We start from the raw sequence: 13,414 nt of genomic DNA, 5'->3' as shown, positions 1-13,414 counted from the left end.
ATATTTATTATAGATATATTATATTATTTGTAATATAAATATGGGATTAATAAAATTCTAATAAAAAAAAAATTCTATATTACTTTCTAGAAAGATTTTTTTTTCATCTGTAGTTGATAAATTATAAAGTTATTATCCATAATATTGTATTATAGAGACTTCAAATAAATATATATTTTTTTACACATTTTTGTAATTTTTTTTTAATATTGTGGCTAATGCCGTAACCTATTTGCCGTTAAAACTGAATTCCATTGCAATTTACGGAATTATTTTCTAAATTTGAAAACGGCAAAACTGAAATTCTCAAAGCTTAGTACTAAGAATTTGAAATTTCATGTTTTTTGTCTTGCATTATTGAATTTAATGACTCACGTATATTTAAAACGACTCGCGTGCATTCAACATCATAGCCTATTATGTAGTTAACCAATTGTATCTTAAGAATAATTCCATGCCAAGTTCATAATATGTCATGTTCGTAGTTTGCGAACAACGAATCATATGCAATTTAAATAGAAAATAAGTAAGGTTTTATAGTAGTCTTTAATTCAACATTATCATTCATGGAATAACCTATGCCATGGACTAGAAATAATATATAATCTTTTTATTCAATTGGTTGTGGCTTTTAAAAGTAACCTAAAATTAACCTATTTACTATATTTTTAGAAAAAATCTTTTTTAATAATTTACAGATCAGTTGATATAAAAAAATGAAAAATTCCATATAATTATACAACATTAATAAATTATTAGATCATTAATGCTAGATTCGGATATGAAGGAAATATGAGATTACCAATGCACTATATCCTACATTTATTAAAGGTATTATATGAACATCAATGAATATATTTTAATTAACATTTATTTACTAACAAGAAATTTTTGATGTGAAAGAGACCAGCTCCCTGGACCAGCTCCCTGGACCAGCTTATTCCACGGTACTGTTTCAAATAATGAAATAAAAGTGGTATCACGAAAAAAATAATCAAAAACTGTAAATTGTTTTCAATTAATAGAGAAATTAGAGAAAAAAAAGAATGTTAATAGATAACCCTATCTTACTTCAAGGTGTGCGCTAAAATTTTTGGACCATTTTTTTTCACGGAAGTCGACATACCGATACCCTTCATAGTTTCTGCCTTTAAGTGAAGTAATTATATCTGGAAAATTAAATCCGTTCACAACAGATGGAGATAACTGTAAACATGTTTAATTATACCACAAAATTTAAGCAAAAATTTATAGATAGAGAGCACATTTATATTTCCTAGTTGTATACGTGAATATTCTATACATGAATGGTTACTAAGAAACCAGTATACTCTCATTATAGTTTAGAACTAACTTAAATAAGTATACATTATTAAACTATTTTTATTAATTTTTTTTCCGATTATCGAAAACTTTGGTGACTTCTTGACGTTTATATCTGGTGAAAAAGTTTAAAGAGAAGCTTTGAAGAACTACGTGTTATTTTTTAGTATCTTAGCAGGTATATTTTTTACGTTAACACATTCTAGGTTAATATTGTTAAGATAAATTATAAGTCACTTTAGTGAGTTAATCACTCACTTTGCCTTTAGTTTGTCACAATTCTAGCTTAGTATTGTGAAGATTAATATTAAGTCACTTTAGAAATGTGTAAATAATTATTATAATTGCTTTGAATATCTTATAAACTTCTGGTGTGACAGACTAAATAGATCAATATAAAGACAAGTTACTCTGAAAACATATTTCTTCAAACGAAATCTTGGTATCACGTGGTTATGGCCATATTAAAACTATAAAAAGTTTAAAAACTAATAACAAATATCGCAAGAAAGTAATTATAAGAATCATATACGACATTCAGTTACCAAATCAAGGTAATATTTTAGGGGTATCGAATAAATCATTAATAAATATAGTAGAATAGTTAAGTAATTTATATAATAAATATTAATCATAAATATTTTTAACTTATACATAGAAGCAAAGTAAAGTTTTTTAACCCCAAAGCCTTGTACAAAATAATTCTACCTATTAAACAAAAATAGAGATAAAGAAATAGGTATAGGATGTAGATAAATTTGATTAATAACATAAAGAAAATAAAAACACAGATTACTTTTCTTGAACTAAATCCAAAAACAACTAGAAAAATTAACAAGATAATCATTTAACAAACCTCGTTTTTTAACGATTTCAATTTGAATAAAATGTTAATCCCTATTTTTATTTTTAGAAGAAAATATTTCTATATTATAGAAAAAATATTATTAATAATAATTTTTATGCGAACATTGTCTACTGATCGTTCAACGAATTCAAATGTATGCTTTTTATTTTCATTTTTTTTTTTGTGGATTCGCAATGACTTTAGGATTGTATTGCATTCAATCAAATTATGTACATAAATATCAGTACAAGATCAAAGCTATAATATTATGCAAAGCAAGATACAAAATATCATTATTGCAGGTAGTCAGTCAAGAAGATCAGTAAGGCAGTTTAATGAAGTCAAATAGAAAAGTTTGTCCAGTAAGGGTAACTTTACTCATATCCTACACTTAACACTAAACACTTACTAAGAAACGAATTAAATATATTTGATAAAAAATATTATACGATAATATGTGTATAAGATATATCGTATGTTTCGAATTAAAATAAATGAAATATAATGATAATATAATGATAATATAATGTATTAATAATAATCTAGAATAATTACTTCTCATAAAGATTTCTTATAATAAAGAACTACTCATATTCATAGGAAAAACTGTCATGAGTTTGTCAAAAATATTACTAAACTCGCATTATATAGACTGACGTGTTTACACTGATTTCTATATAAACAAAGTTTTTCTAGAACTTTGAACTTATAGTGATCACTAGTGACTATGGCCCAAGAGTGCCAAGGAGATTTACACGTTACAGAAAGCAGTTTGTTTTGTCCGCATTTACCATAAGACCGATTAGGTTTGCTGGCTAGGTTGGGTGTTATGGGCGATATCAGTATCTTCGGCATTAAGACTTTACTAATTGAAACATATTGTGCGGCTCGAAGATTAGGTCACTAGTATCTTCGTCTTCGTATACAAAAAGTTATCAATATAAGATATGAAAATTATTCTGTTGAAAGGGGTATAAGAACCTGCGAAGTAAATTCTTGGAGAGTGATAATGTGACTGTCGCGGAAATGAATCAACTACTGAAAATGGCTTTAAGTCATATAAATGTTAATAATTTGCTGGTCTAATCTGAAATCAAATTACTTACCGATTGCTTAAATATGAAATATATTATAAACTTATAAGGTATATCATTCATACTATCTAAAACATAACCTAAAATTAAATTGCAAAGGGGAATTATTGCGTATCAGCAATGTTTTATGTCTTGTTTTATGTCTGATATAAAATAAAATGATATTTTTCTGCATTGATATTTAACTCGATTCATCAAAGCGTAATAAATCATAAATGATATTTAATTCGATTCATCATAGTATAGTAAATGATATCAATGAACGTGGAACAAGAATTTATAAACCAGCACATACAATGGAAACATTTTAATAATGGCAAAGGTAGCAAAGAACGGAAAGTCAGCAGTTATTACCTTTAGAAACAAAGTCTATAATGATCATATAATACTCGTATTAACATTGTGGAAGATCTTGTTGAAGCTATAAATATCTACTCATGACATTAAACTCAAATAAGACATATCAGCAACTAAAAATGATAGTGGTAAGCTATCAAAATGCTCAGCAAACGTATTATTCTATAGGCAAAAAGGAAAATTTCATCGGAAACCAAAAGAAGAGTAAGACCAGTAAGAAGAAAAAATGGAAACGCGATGTTGAACAAGATCTTATTTAAATACATTTTACAAAGGATCGATAAATAACGATGTTGTTGATATGGGTTTAAATAGCTAAATGCATGGCTTGATATCGACGCTGAAGAAGATGTATTATAAGAATATAAGGAAGAAAAATACTATAAATCTGTACTTAATAAGATTATTCTGAGTTAAATTAATTAATTTATTAAATGCCATTTAAGTCTTAGAAATAATTTAATAATTAAATTCTTTAATATGTATACAATTATTTTAATTAGAAGTTAATTAAGTAAATTCAAACAATGTTATTTTTTTTTAATTTAATAATATATTTATAAAGGTTACTTGTTATGAAATTGTTATAAATTTTATTTCTTTATTTCTTAAACTTAAATAAATTTCAAGTACATCATTAAGTTCAAATTTAAAAATATAATATTTCAAAGGTTCAATATGTGATAAAGCATTATATTATATATTCATTAAGGCGGTTTTAAGTAATGTACAAACAGATGCGACCTTTAATGTTATTTCTGATTACAGCCTTACCTCTTCTCATTTTCTAATGGAATCAATTACATATAAAAGAAAAATAATAATAAAATAAGTATTATTGCTAAACTGTAATAAATTTACTTTATAAAATATAAGGTAGTCATATATGTCTTCAAACAAAAAAAAAACTGTATACACTATAGCCATACAATTAACATAGGTGAGTTTTGAAGTCTGCACGGTGATCTATTTTTGAATTAAATCGAAATAATGATATTAATAAATAAATCATAGCTTTATAGGTTTTTAAATTTGATCTCTTGTTACTGATAATGATTTTGTAAAATTATAAAATTGAATGAAATAACCCATAGCAAATTTTTTTATAAGATCAATAAACTTCATAACTCAACAATTCATTATGTTCTACCAAGCTAATAATTTTTTCGACGTATCTTTTCTGTTCACAAAACGATCATCTTGCCTTCGAAGCTAAGTTTGTGGCTTGTTGGTGCTTCTGTAGCCTTTATCTACTTAAAATGATTTTAATTTTATTTTATTTTTAAATTTGTATTTCTGTATTATTTTTCGTTTGTGTTCTTTTTCCAATTTAAGTTTTCGTTGTGTTGCCAAATAATTTATATATATTTTTTCGTACGTGTTTGGTTAAAAATTCCTCAACGGCTAACAATGTTACAATTGGAGAGTAAGTCGGTCTTCAACATTTTACTTGAGAAATTGTGACTTTGAAACAGGTTGTGTTCAGTTGTGTTCAGCTTTTCATATTGTTACCAGTATATCAAAAAGAAAAATAATGGTAAAATACAAGGAGAAGAAAATCGGAAGAAAATGAAATAAAGAATGAAAGAAAGAACTGACTTATGGTACTTACCAATACAGAACTATCGAACGAGCAAAAACTGACTATGAAATTTGAAAATAATGAATTCATGCAGTTCTTTCTTACCTGAGCTCGAAGTCATCTTTTGTATGTTCTCTTTTACGCTTAGGTTTCTTTTCATGGTTTATATTCTTGTTTGTTTTTATTGACTTGGCTTGAAGGATTAAATATTTCTTTTATGTCTATGAGTTTAAAAATTGACTTTGTGAGTCTTTGTGTTAGTAAATTGGATAGGAAATTTAAGTAAATTATACTTACATGCCCATCGCTTCATTTAGTTTGTAACTTGCCACGATCGAGAAATAAAGTGTTTCCGCTTAAACAAAAATTTCAATTCTTTTTAACAAGAACTGATTTTTACTAAAGAAAAATAATTGAAATATTTTTAAACTTAAAACGGATTTATTTTTAAATATATACAAAATGCCGAAAATATTTTTAATTTGCTTGCTTAGTGTCCTTTTGTGCGCATCAGGTTAGTATCTATAAAATTTTAGAATAATATTCAAACAGATGAATAATAAATTACAAAATACATCAAAAGATTATATTAAAAAAAAATAACTGAAATTATAATTATAAATAACTAAATTATAAAATATTTAATTTAAATTTTTAAAGAAAATCGAAATAAAATTGTGACTATGATTTAATGTTATATTACGGTGTACGTTTTTCTTAATCAATTTAAAGATTAATTTAGTCGAAGAAAAATTGTGTATATTTTCTTGCATCATTTCCGAATTTTTTTTAGAGTTTTAAAGGTTGATTTTATTTATACAATATAAAGTAATAAGAAATATGTACTATATTACGACAATGATTCCGTTATTACTACTTCATATTTTGCTTAAAATGTGCCTTAAAAATTTTATCGCTAGCTGCATATAAAGCTACTTAAATAAAAGAAAGCAATGGTCAATATTTTCTAAAAATTCCCAATGTATTGTCACATTTTTTATTCAGAAATTTATTATTTTTTGAAATGTTTTCTTAAGAAATATTTATTTTAAATATTTGTTATAATAAAAAAAATTATTAATTGTCAACATAGAGCTATATAGCTACTTCCTACACATAAACGAAATTTTTGTTGATAAGAAAATTAATTTATAAAATTATAATAAAATAAAAAAAAAATTGTTATGTATTTATAAGTGTTTGCAGAAAAGTCGAGGTGGTTTAATTAATGTAATTTTTTTATTATTAACTAAGTAATTTATTTAGTAAGGAGTTTTGATTTGTTCGTCATATAAATTAAAAATTTTTTTTGATATGAAGAAATTTAGAAAAATATAATACAAAAAAAAAAGAAATTGCTATATATCCATGTGTTTGTAGAATAATCAAGGTGGCTTAATTAATATTAATTTTTTTATTTATTATTACCTAAAAAAATTTTTTTGGTAAGGAGTTTTAATTATTTCGTTACTTAAATAAAATTTTTGTTGACATAAAGAAATCTAGATATATATAATAAAATAATAAAGAAATTTCTATATATCCATAAGTGTTTGTAGGATAGTCAAGGTGGTTTAATTAATATTAACTATTTTATTTATTATTACCTAAAAAAATTTATTTGGTAAAGAGTTTTAATTATTTCGTTACATAAATTAAAATTTTTGTTGACATAAAGAAATCTAAATATATATAATAAAATAAAAAAGAATTTGCTATATATCCATAAGTGTTGGCAGAAAAGTCTAGGTGGTTTAATTAATGTAATTGTTTTATTATTATCTAAATAATTTTTTTCAAAATGATTTTTAATAATTTTTTAATTTCATAAATTGTTTTAAATATAATAAAAACTACATATAATAGGTTAAGGTAGCGATTCTATTAAAATAAAAAAAAAAAATTTAAGTCAATATCCTTAGCAAAACAAATGGCATTTTATAAATGTATATTCAAGTTCTTTAATAATTGCTTAAACTTTGTTTTAAAAAGTCAAGAAAATATAATATTTTGTGGTATTTATTAAATTTTATTTGTTAGGTAAATAATTAGTTGGTCAAGTCTTCGTATTTAATCGTATGAGTTAAAATAATTATATTATCAATATAATAAAAATCGAAATAGGTTAGGACACCAATCACAGGAATTCAAGATCAATTTAAGTTTAATGGTTCATCGTGATATATACATATATGTCAAAAAAATAAACAAAAAAAAAAAAATAAAATAAAATAACAATGAAATAATTACAACTTCTTTTAAAAAATATATACCAAAATTTTATGAAATCAGCAAAAATAAATTATATATATTGAAAATGATTGGAAAAACATTTTATTGTGTTTTTTATAAAAAATTTTTAGTGTTGTTAGGTAAATATTTTATTTGTTTAATATTTTATCATTTAATTCCATGAATTGAAGATATGTTAAATAAAATAGACATGATTTTAGTTAGGGTGATGATCACAAGAAGTTTGTATACATTTAGTCCAAATTGCTTAGCTTTATTATGCATTACAAATACAAATCACAAAATGAATAATGTTATGGCATTAAGTACCAGAAGACTTGTATAATTGTCAAAATGTCATGTTTTTTAAATTAAAAAAGAAATTATTTTAATCTTAATCATATAGCTTATTTTTTCGTCTTATTTATTATTAAAATTTCAGAAGAATAAATTGGTGTGGTATTTTTAAAGGGTAATTTTGTGTTAAATAAGAATAACAAAAACCACAAAAAGGCAGAATAAAAATTATATCATTAAATAATTAAATTTTTTTATATAAATATGTATAAAAAGGGCTAATTGAAAATTTCTTTTATCTTTAAAAAACAAAATTATGAATATATTAAAAAAATAAATAAAATAATTATTTTATTTTGAATTTTTATTATTATTTAAATATAAACAAAACATACTATTAGTCTTTCACACATATAAAAAATTAATTTTTATAAAATAATCATTTCTATGGTAATTAAAAATAAAATTTATAATTTAGTTTATTTTTTACATTTACTGATTCTAAAAGTTGAATTTTTTATTTAATATTGACTAAAGGGCTTGAAAATGTAGTAAAACTCTAAATTTAAAAAAGTAAATTATACGCATTGGAATCTATAGTCAATGCTTTTTATCCTTGAACAGTAAGTTAGTTACTGGTAGTTAGACTACCAAGTGTATGTGAATTCCTAACTTAATATATGGGAGGCATGAAATATTAAGATTTAGATATATTAGTACTATAATAATTATTTAAAGTTATTATATTTAGTTTATAGTTTCATTTTTATATAGAAAAATAAGTATAAATAATTTTTAAATAATATATAATTATGTTTACTACTTGACATTTCGGGGCTTTTTTTACCTTCTCAACAGTTTTATAATGTTGTAATATATATTTAATTTTTCCGTTAAAGTCGCAAAAATTTGCAAAATGTGGGGTTTTAATAAAATATTATTATTCAAAAATTATATGTAGTTACCAATAGCCTATATATAACTAAATACAATTACCATATTAAGTTTTATCACTTCATATTGTTTATATTGTACTTCTAAATAGTTTTGAAATTTAAACTGAATACTTAACTCATAGAACACATTTACTTCAGACATGGTATCTCATTCTATTATATGTATTTCAATGTAATTCTAAGAGAATTTATAGACATTTTGAGTTCTTCTTCTGATTTGGTACTACAGTCCAGTGTGGACTTGGCCTCCTCACGATCTGCCTCCATCTGTCCCGATCTTCTGCTACTCTCTTTCAGTTCAATACTCCAATCGTTCTTACATAACTATCCACGTTCTTATCCCATCTTGTTCTTGACCTACTTCTGTGCCTGGTTGTCATCGGCTTTGCGTTGTATATGCTGCTCAGCTATCTCTCCGGTACCATTCTTACTATATAAGCAGCCCATTGTAGCCTTTGTGACTTAATGTATCTCACTATATTTTCGTTTCTTAGTAGTTCTTCAATTTTATTATTTGTTCGTCTTCGAAGGCGTTTTGACTAAATACCATATAGTGTTAATAGTGTAGGCAAACTAAAGAATCATATTATATATGTTAAATTCTTCTTATTCTCTCTTTAGCGATAATTATGGAAACAAAACTTCCAATTTGAGCAATACGTTTTATAAAAAATTACGAAACTAAAAATGATCATCATAATAATATAAAAATATGACTTAAGTTCATTGCCTTTTGTAATAGTTCAATTTGAAGTAAACCAAATATATATATTTACTTAAAGGCGTATCAGAGTAAATATTCTGTGAATCATTCTGGAATATTTTAATTTACACCTTACCTACGCCACTGTATATGGATATGTTGTTGTGTGATAATTCGCTATTTTAATATGAAGCGTGGAATGCACTCGAAAGCGAAAAAGTAATTTCCTGTCTAAAAATTTATATGCGTAAAATGTTTCACGCTGTTCTTGCCATTCTTAATTTAAATGCTGATATCTAAAATTTTTAAGTTTTTCCATTCTAAGTCACCTACCATTAGATCTATGTATGTAACAAATATTTCTTTAAAAAAATATATTAGCACTGTTATGTATAACTCCAAGTGTTGGATATAAATATTCTTTTTCGTCATTTGCCTTGAATACGTTCTGCATTTCAATTGCCGGAAATGCTGTAGCATTCCCTCAGAATTGTGGAAACGTACTCATGCAAACATATTCATTTATATAAATATGTATATATGCGTATACTAATCGCAATTTAATGAATATGGGATTCATGACTTATTTGATTCATGAAGTTTTTTTTTCAGTATCAAGTAATATATAATTATTTAATTACAATAATTATCTTGATTTAACTCAAAAATAAATAATTTATATTGCTTTTACAGTTAAAGAAGTTATATTGTCGGAAAAATCCAACTTTATTATGTACATATTTATTCATTTATTAAACATCTTAAATATGAAATAGATATAGTATAAATAATAAAGTGTAGTGCTACGAGTATGTAGGTGTATGGGAAGGAGTATCGAATCTCTCACCTCCTCAGTTAGCTGCAAAAGCCGTTTTACTTTCACATGCTATGAATACTAGGGTACATTGTAATTCACAAAAATTAAATTTTCAATGAACTTGTTGGTTTCAGGAATCATTCTTTCACGATGACCAAGTTTCGTTGTTTCAAATTTCAAATTCAGAAGGACATGTTCCTAAACCAATCTATGGGATACGCAAAAATATAATTGTTGAATATATATATAAATATATTGTGTGAAATAAGCATATACATATATTTAATATATAATTCATATAATATTCGATATAACTGAACATTTAATAATGTAATTAGCATTAAAAAAATTATTTTCCTTATAAGATAAAAATCAAAGAACACTTTCTGTGAATCTTTATAATCTTCATATCAATCGTTAAATAGAATATCGTCTTATTATACAGTAAGTACACATGCCAACAGAATAAGTGGTGAATTTAATAGCTACTATTGTATTTTAGAGATAAAACGAAAAAATATGCCTACAGTCCTATAGTCTACGGGTTTCAATGTTCTAGAGATTTTCACTTTCTCAAACATCTATCTCACATACCTAATATGAGATAAGCAAACGATAAGGACACTACCGTTTCCTGATCTATAATAAAAATACTTTTATTCACAATTCCTTCCAGTCAGCTAGCGTATTTTAAAATATTTTTTTTGCTAAGTATATTATATGGCGTCTCTTGCGAGACAGTCTGTTGTTGATATTTATTATTTATATTATTAGATATGTAATGATCTTGAAAAATTATTTGAAAATTTAAAAAATGAGAAAAAATTATTTTATTCTGGCCAAAATAATGATTTTTATAATTAAAACTATTTTTATAAATTATTTTAACAATTTATGTATCATAACAATTTCAAATTTCGCTTAATAGAAAGTAAAGATAATTTTTTTTTATTTCGATTTGAATAAAGCTGTTTTTCAGTCGTATTTATTATGTTATTATTTTTAAAAATTTATATTTTATGATGATATTTTATTTCATCATAAAATATTACTTTAGACACATATGTTCCCATTTAACATTATAAATGAGTTTTATCATTGACAACAATTTTAAACATTTTATAACTCTAAAATGTTAGGGCATTTATAACCTTTGATAATATAAACTATAAACTAACATATTGCAGATTTCAGGACTCTATCTTGTTTACCGATTTAGTGATATTAATTTAGATATGTGGGATAAAATAATAAAAATAATAATATAATACGTTTAAAAAAAATATTTTTATATATGGAAGTTATAATATATAATAATAATTATTATATATATAACAATATCATAATTTTTATATAGGTTAATGCGTTTAACAAAAATTATAATACTATAATAACTTTTGAATAAATATACTTAAAACTTGAGAATTATAAGCAATAATTATTTATTATCATATAAATAACAATTTCATAATTTTTATATAGGTCAACGCATTACTACAATTCATCTCGATGGGGTACAATATTTTATCAGCCGTATGAACCCTTACTCTCCGGAATTGAATTATTTCCTTGCTTATCAGTATTGTCGTTCATTGGGTCTACAATTAGCTTCATTTGAGACTAAAGAAAAGGCTGAATCAATGACAACATATCTCAAGAATGCTGGGTATGGTAATTATGATTTTTGGACATCTGGTAATCGTTTAGGAACGGGTATGTTCCTCTGGATGAGTACTGGCCTACCATTTAATGCCACATTTGATTTCTTCGAAAATTCTGCTGATGCTATTCAAGCTGGACTTTTAGATCCCACAGATCATAACAGTAATACATCACCTCAAAGAACAGCACGAGATAGGTAAGTTTAAAAACAGTTTTTTAAAAATGAGTATAGTATGAAAAATATATATAGTAATATAATAACATATATATAAACTATATTATATTCAAAACAGTAATACTAGTTTATGAAACGTATCTAAATATTTTTATCCTTACAGTAGTAGTGGAGCTGAAAAGGGCTGCGTAATTTTAAAACAACCTTCACTAAAGTGGATGCCAGAGGACTGTTCTACTGTTAAGGACTTCATATGTGAGCAGACTCGATGCTATTATTACAACTATGGTAGCATTCCTGTTTCATCAGCGCAGGGGTAAGGAGCACAGTAATGAATCCTGCTTTGACTAAACAGACTTAAATACACCCTAATTAAAAATAAGCAGATAAAAGAAATGAATTACATTAAAATATAAATAAAGAGTAAAATTATATATATAAAAATTTGAAATAAAATAAATATTAAGAAATATAAAAATATTTAATTAATTCTAAACTCAGTGCGATCTGCATTGCAGAGCAATATGAAATATAAATATTAGGTGAGCTAAACCCCAAATCATTACATTTGTTTCTTTTCTAATCAAATTTTTTATGATGAATTTATACATTTTTTAATCTAAAGCTAACATTAAAAAATTCTTATTGTTTAACTAATTTTCAAAACTACACATTCTTAGTTTAGCTTTATTACAATTATACTTTCTAAGCTTCGGATATAAAATTGGTGTTTTGGGGATTAGCTTATTCTGTTGGCATTATAATATGATATATATGTTTAAGCTTAATTTTTTAATTTTAATTATGGGCTAAACTATTTACTAACTTTATATAAAATTCTAGCTTCTTTATAGATATATGCACTACTTCAGAAATGATACTAACTATACTGTTTACTCTAGTACATTTAATTAAATACTGAATGTTGTTCTTTTTTATATTGCTAAGTAAAATATAATTCAAACATTATTAAGTAATTTAAAATTTAATTTAATTAATAAAAGAAATATACTAATATGATACATTCAGAATTTAAATCGTATCGCAGAATTCTACTCTTACATAATTTCAAAATTACTAACAACATTACTCTGCTTATAGTATACTATTCTTTTTCTTAAATATATAAACAAGAAATAATATTATTAAATATTCGTAAATTAATATTTTCACTACATGTTTAATTTATTTTTAGCCGTCCAATAACTTCAACAACTCCTCGCCCAATTGCACCAATATTGACCAGTCAATCCTCAACCACGCCACTGCCTGCATTAATTTCAACATATTCATCTTTGATTAAAAAAACTCAGGATCATGCAGAATTACAGCAACAACCATCATTCATTTCATTAAGAATAGATCACGA

The 13,414-nt window shown here is 24.5% G+C and overlaps 1 protein-coding gene across 2 annotated transcripts; it reads left to right on the top strand.

The window, feature by feature from the left end:
- Window positions 1-5,517: 5,517 nt before the first annotated feature.
- Window positions 5,518-13,325, top strand: LOC119679233. Of its 2 annotated transcripts, none has more exons than XM_038091464.1 (4): window positions 5,518-5,717; window positions 11,691-12,066; window positions 12,212-12,587; window positions 13,241-13,325. In XM_038091464.1, exons 1-3 carry the CDS (start codon window positions 5,666-5,668, stop codon window positions 12,363-12,365), a joined length of 582 nt encoding a protein of 193 aa, XP_037947392.1. In that variant the 5' UTR covers window positions 5,518-5,665; the 3' UTR covers window positions 12,366-12,587; window positions 13,241-13,325. The 2 variants fall into 2 exon arrangements, with proteins under 2 accessions (XP_037947392.1, XP_037947391.1); XM_038091463.1 differs by having other exon boundaries at window positions 5,519-5,717; window positions 12,209-12,587.
- The last annotated feature ends 89 nt before the right edge of the window (window positions 13,326-13,414 follow it).

The sequence above is a fragment of the Teleopsis dalmanni genome, chromosome 2, assembly GCF_002237135.1.
Source record: "Teleopsis dalmanni isolate 2A chromosome 2, ASM223713v2, whole genome shotgun sequence".
Lineage (NCBI taxonomy): Eukaryota > Metazoa > Arthropoda > Insecta > Diptera > Diopsidae > Teleopsis > Teleopsis dalmanni.
This window is presented reverse-complemented; position numbering and strand designations above follow the sequence as displayed.

What these genes read in the sequence shown, in the direction of transcription:
- LOC119679233 (XM_038091463.1), top strand. Translation starts at nt 5,666, where the DNA reads ATGCCGAAAATATTTTTAATTTGCTTGCTTAGTGTCCTTTTGTGCGCA. An exon ending in TGTCCTTTTGTGCGCATCAG is followed by an intron (nt 5,718 to 11,690) that starts GTTAGTATCTAT and finishes ATTTTTATATAG; the next exon opens with GTCAACGCATTACTACAATT. An exon ending in CAAAGAACAGCACGAGATAG is followed by an intron (nt 12,067 to 12,208) that starts GTAAGTTTAAAA and finishes TTATCCTTACAG; the next exon opens with TAGTAGTGGAGCTGAAAAGG.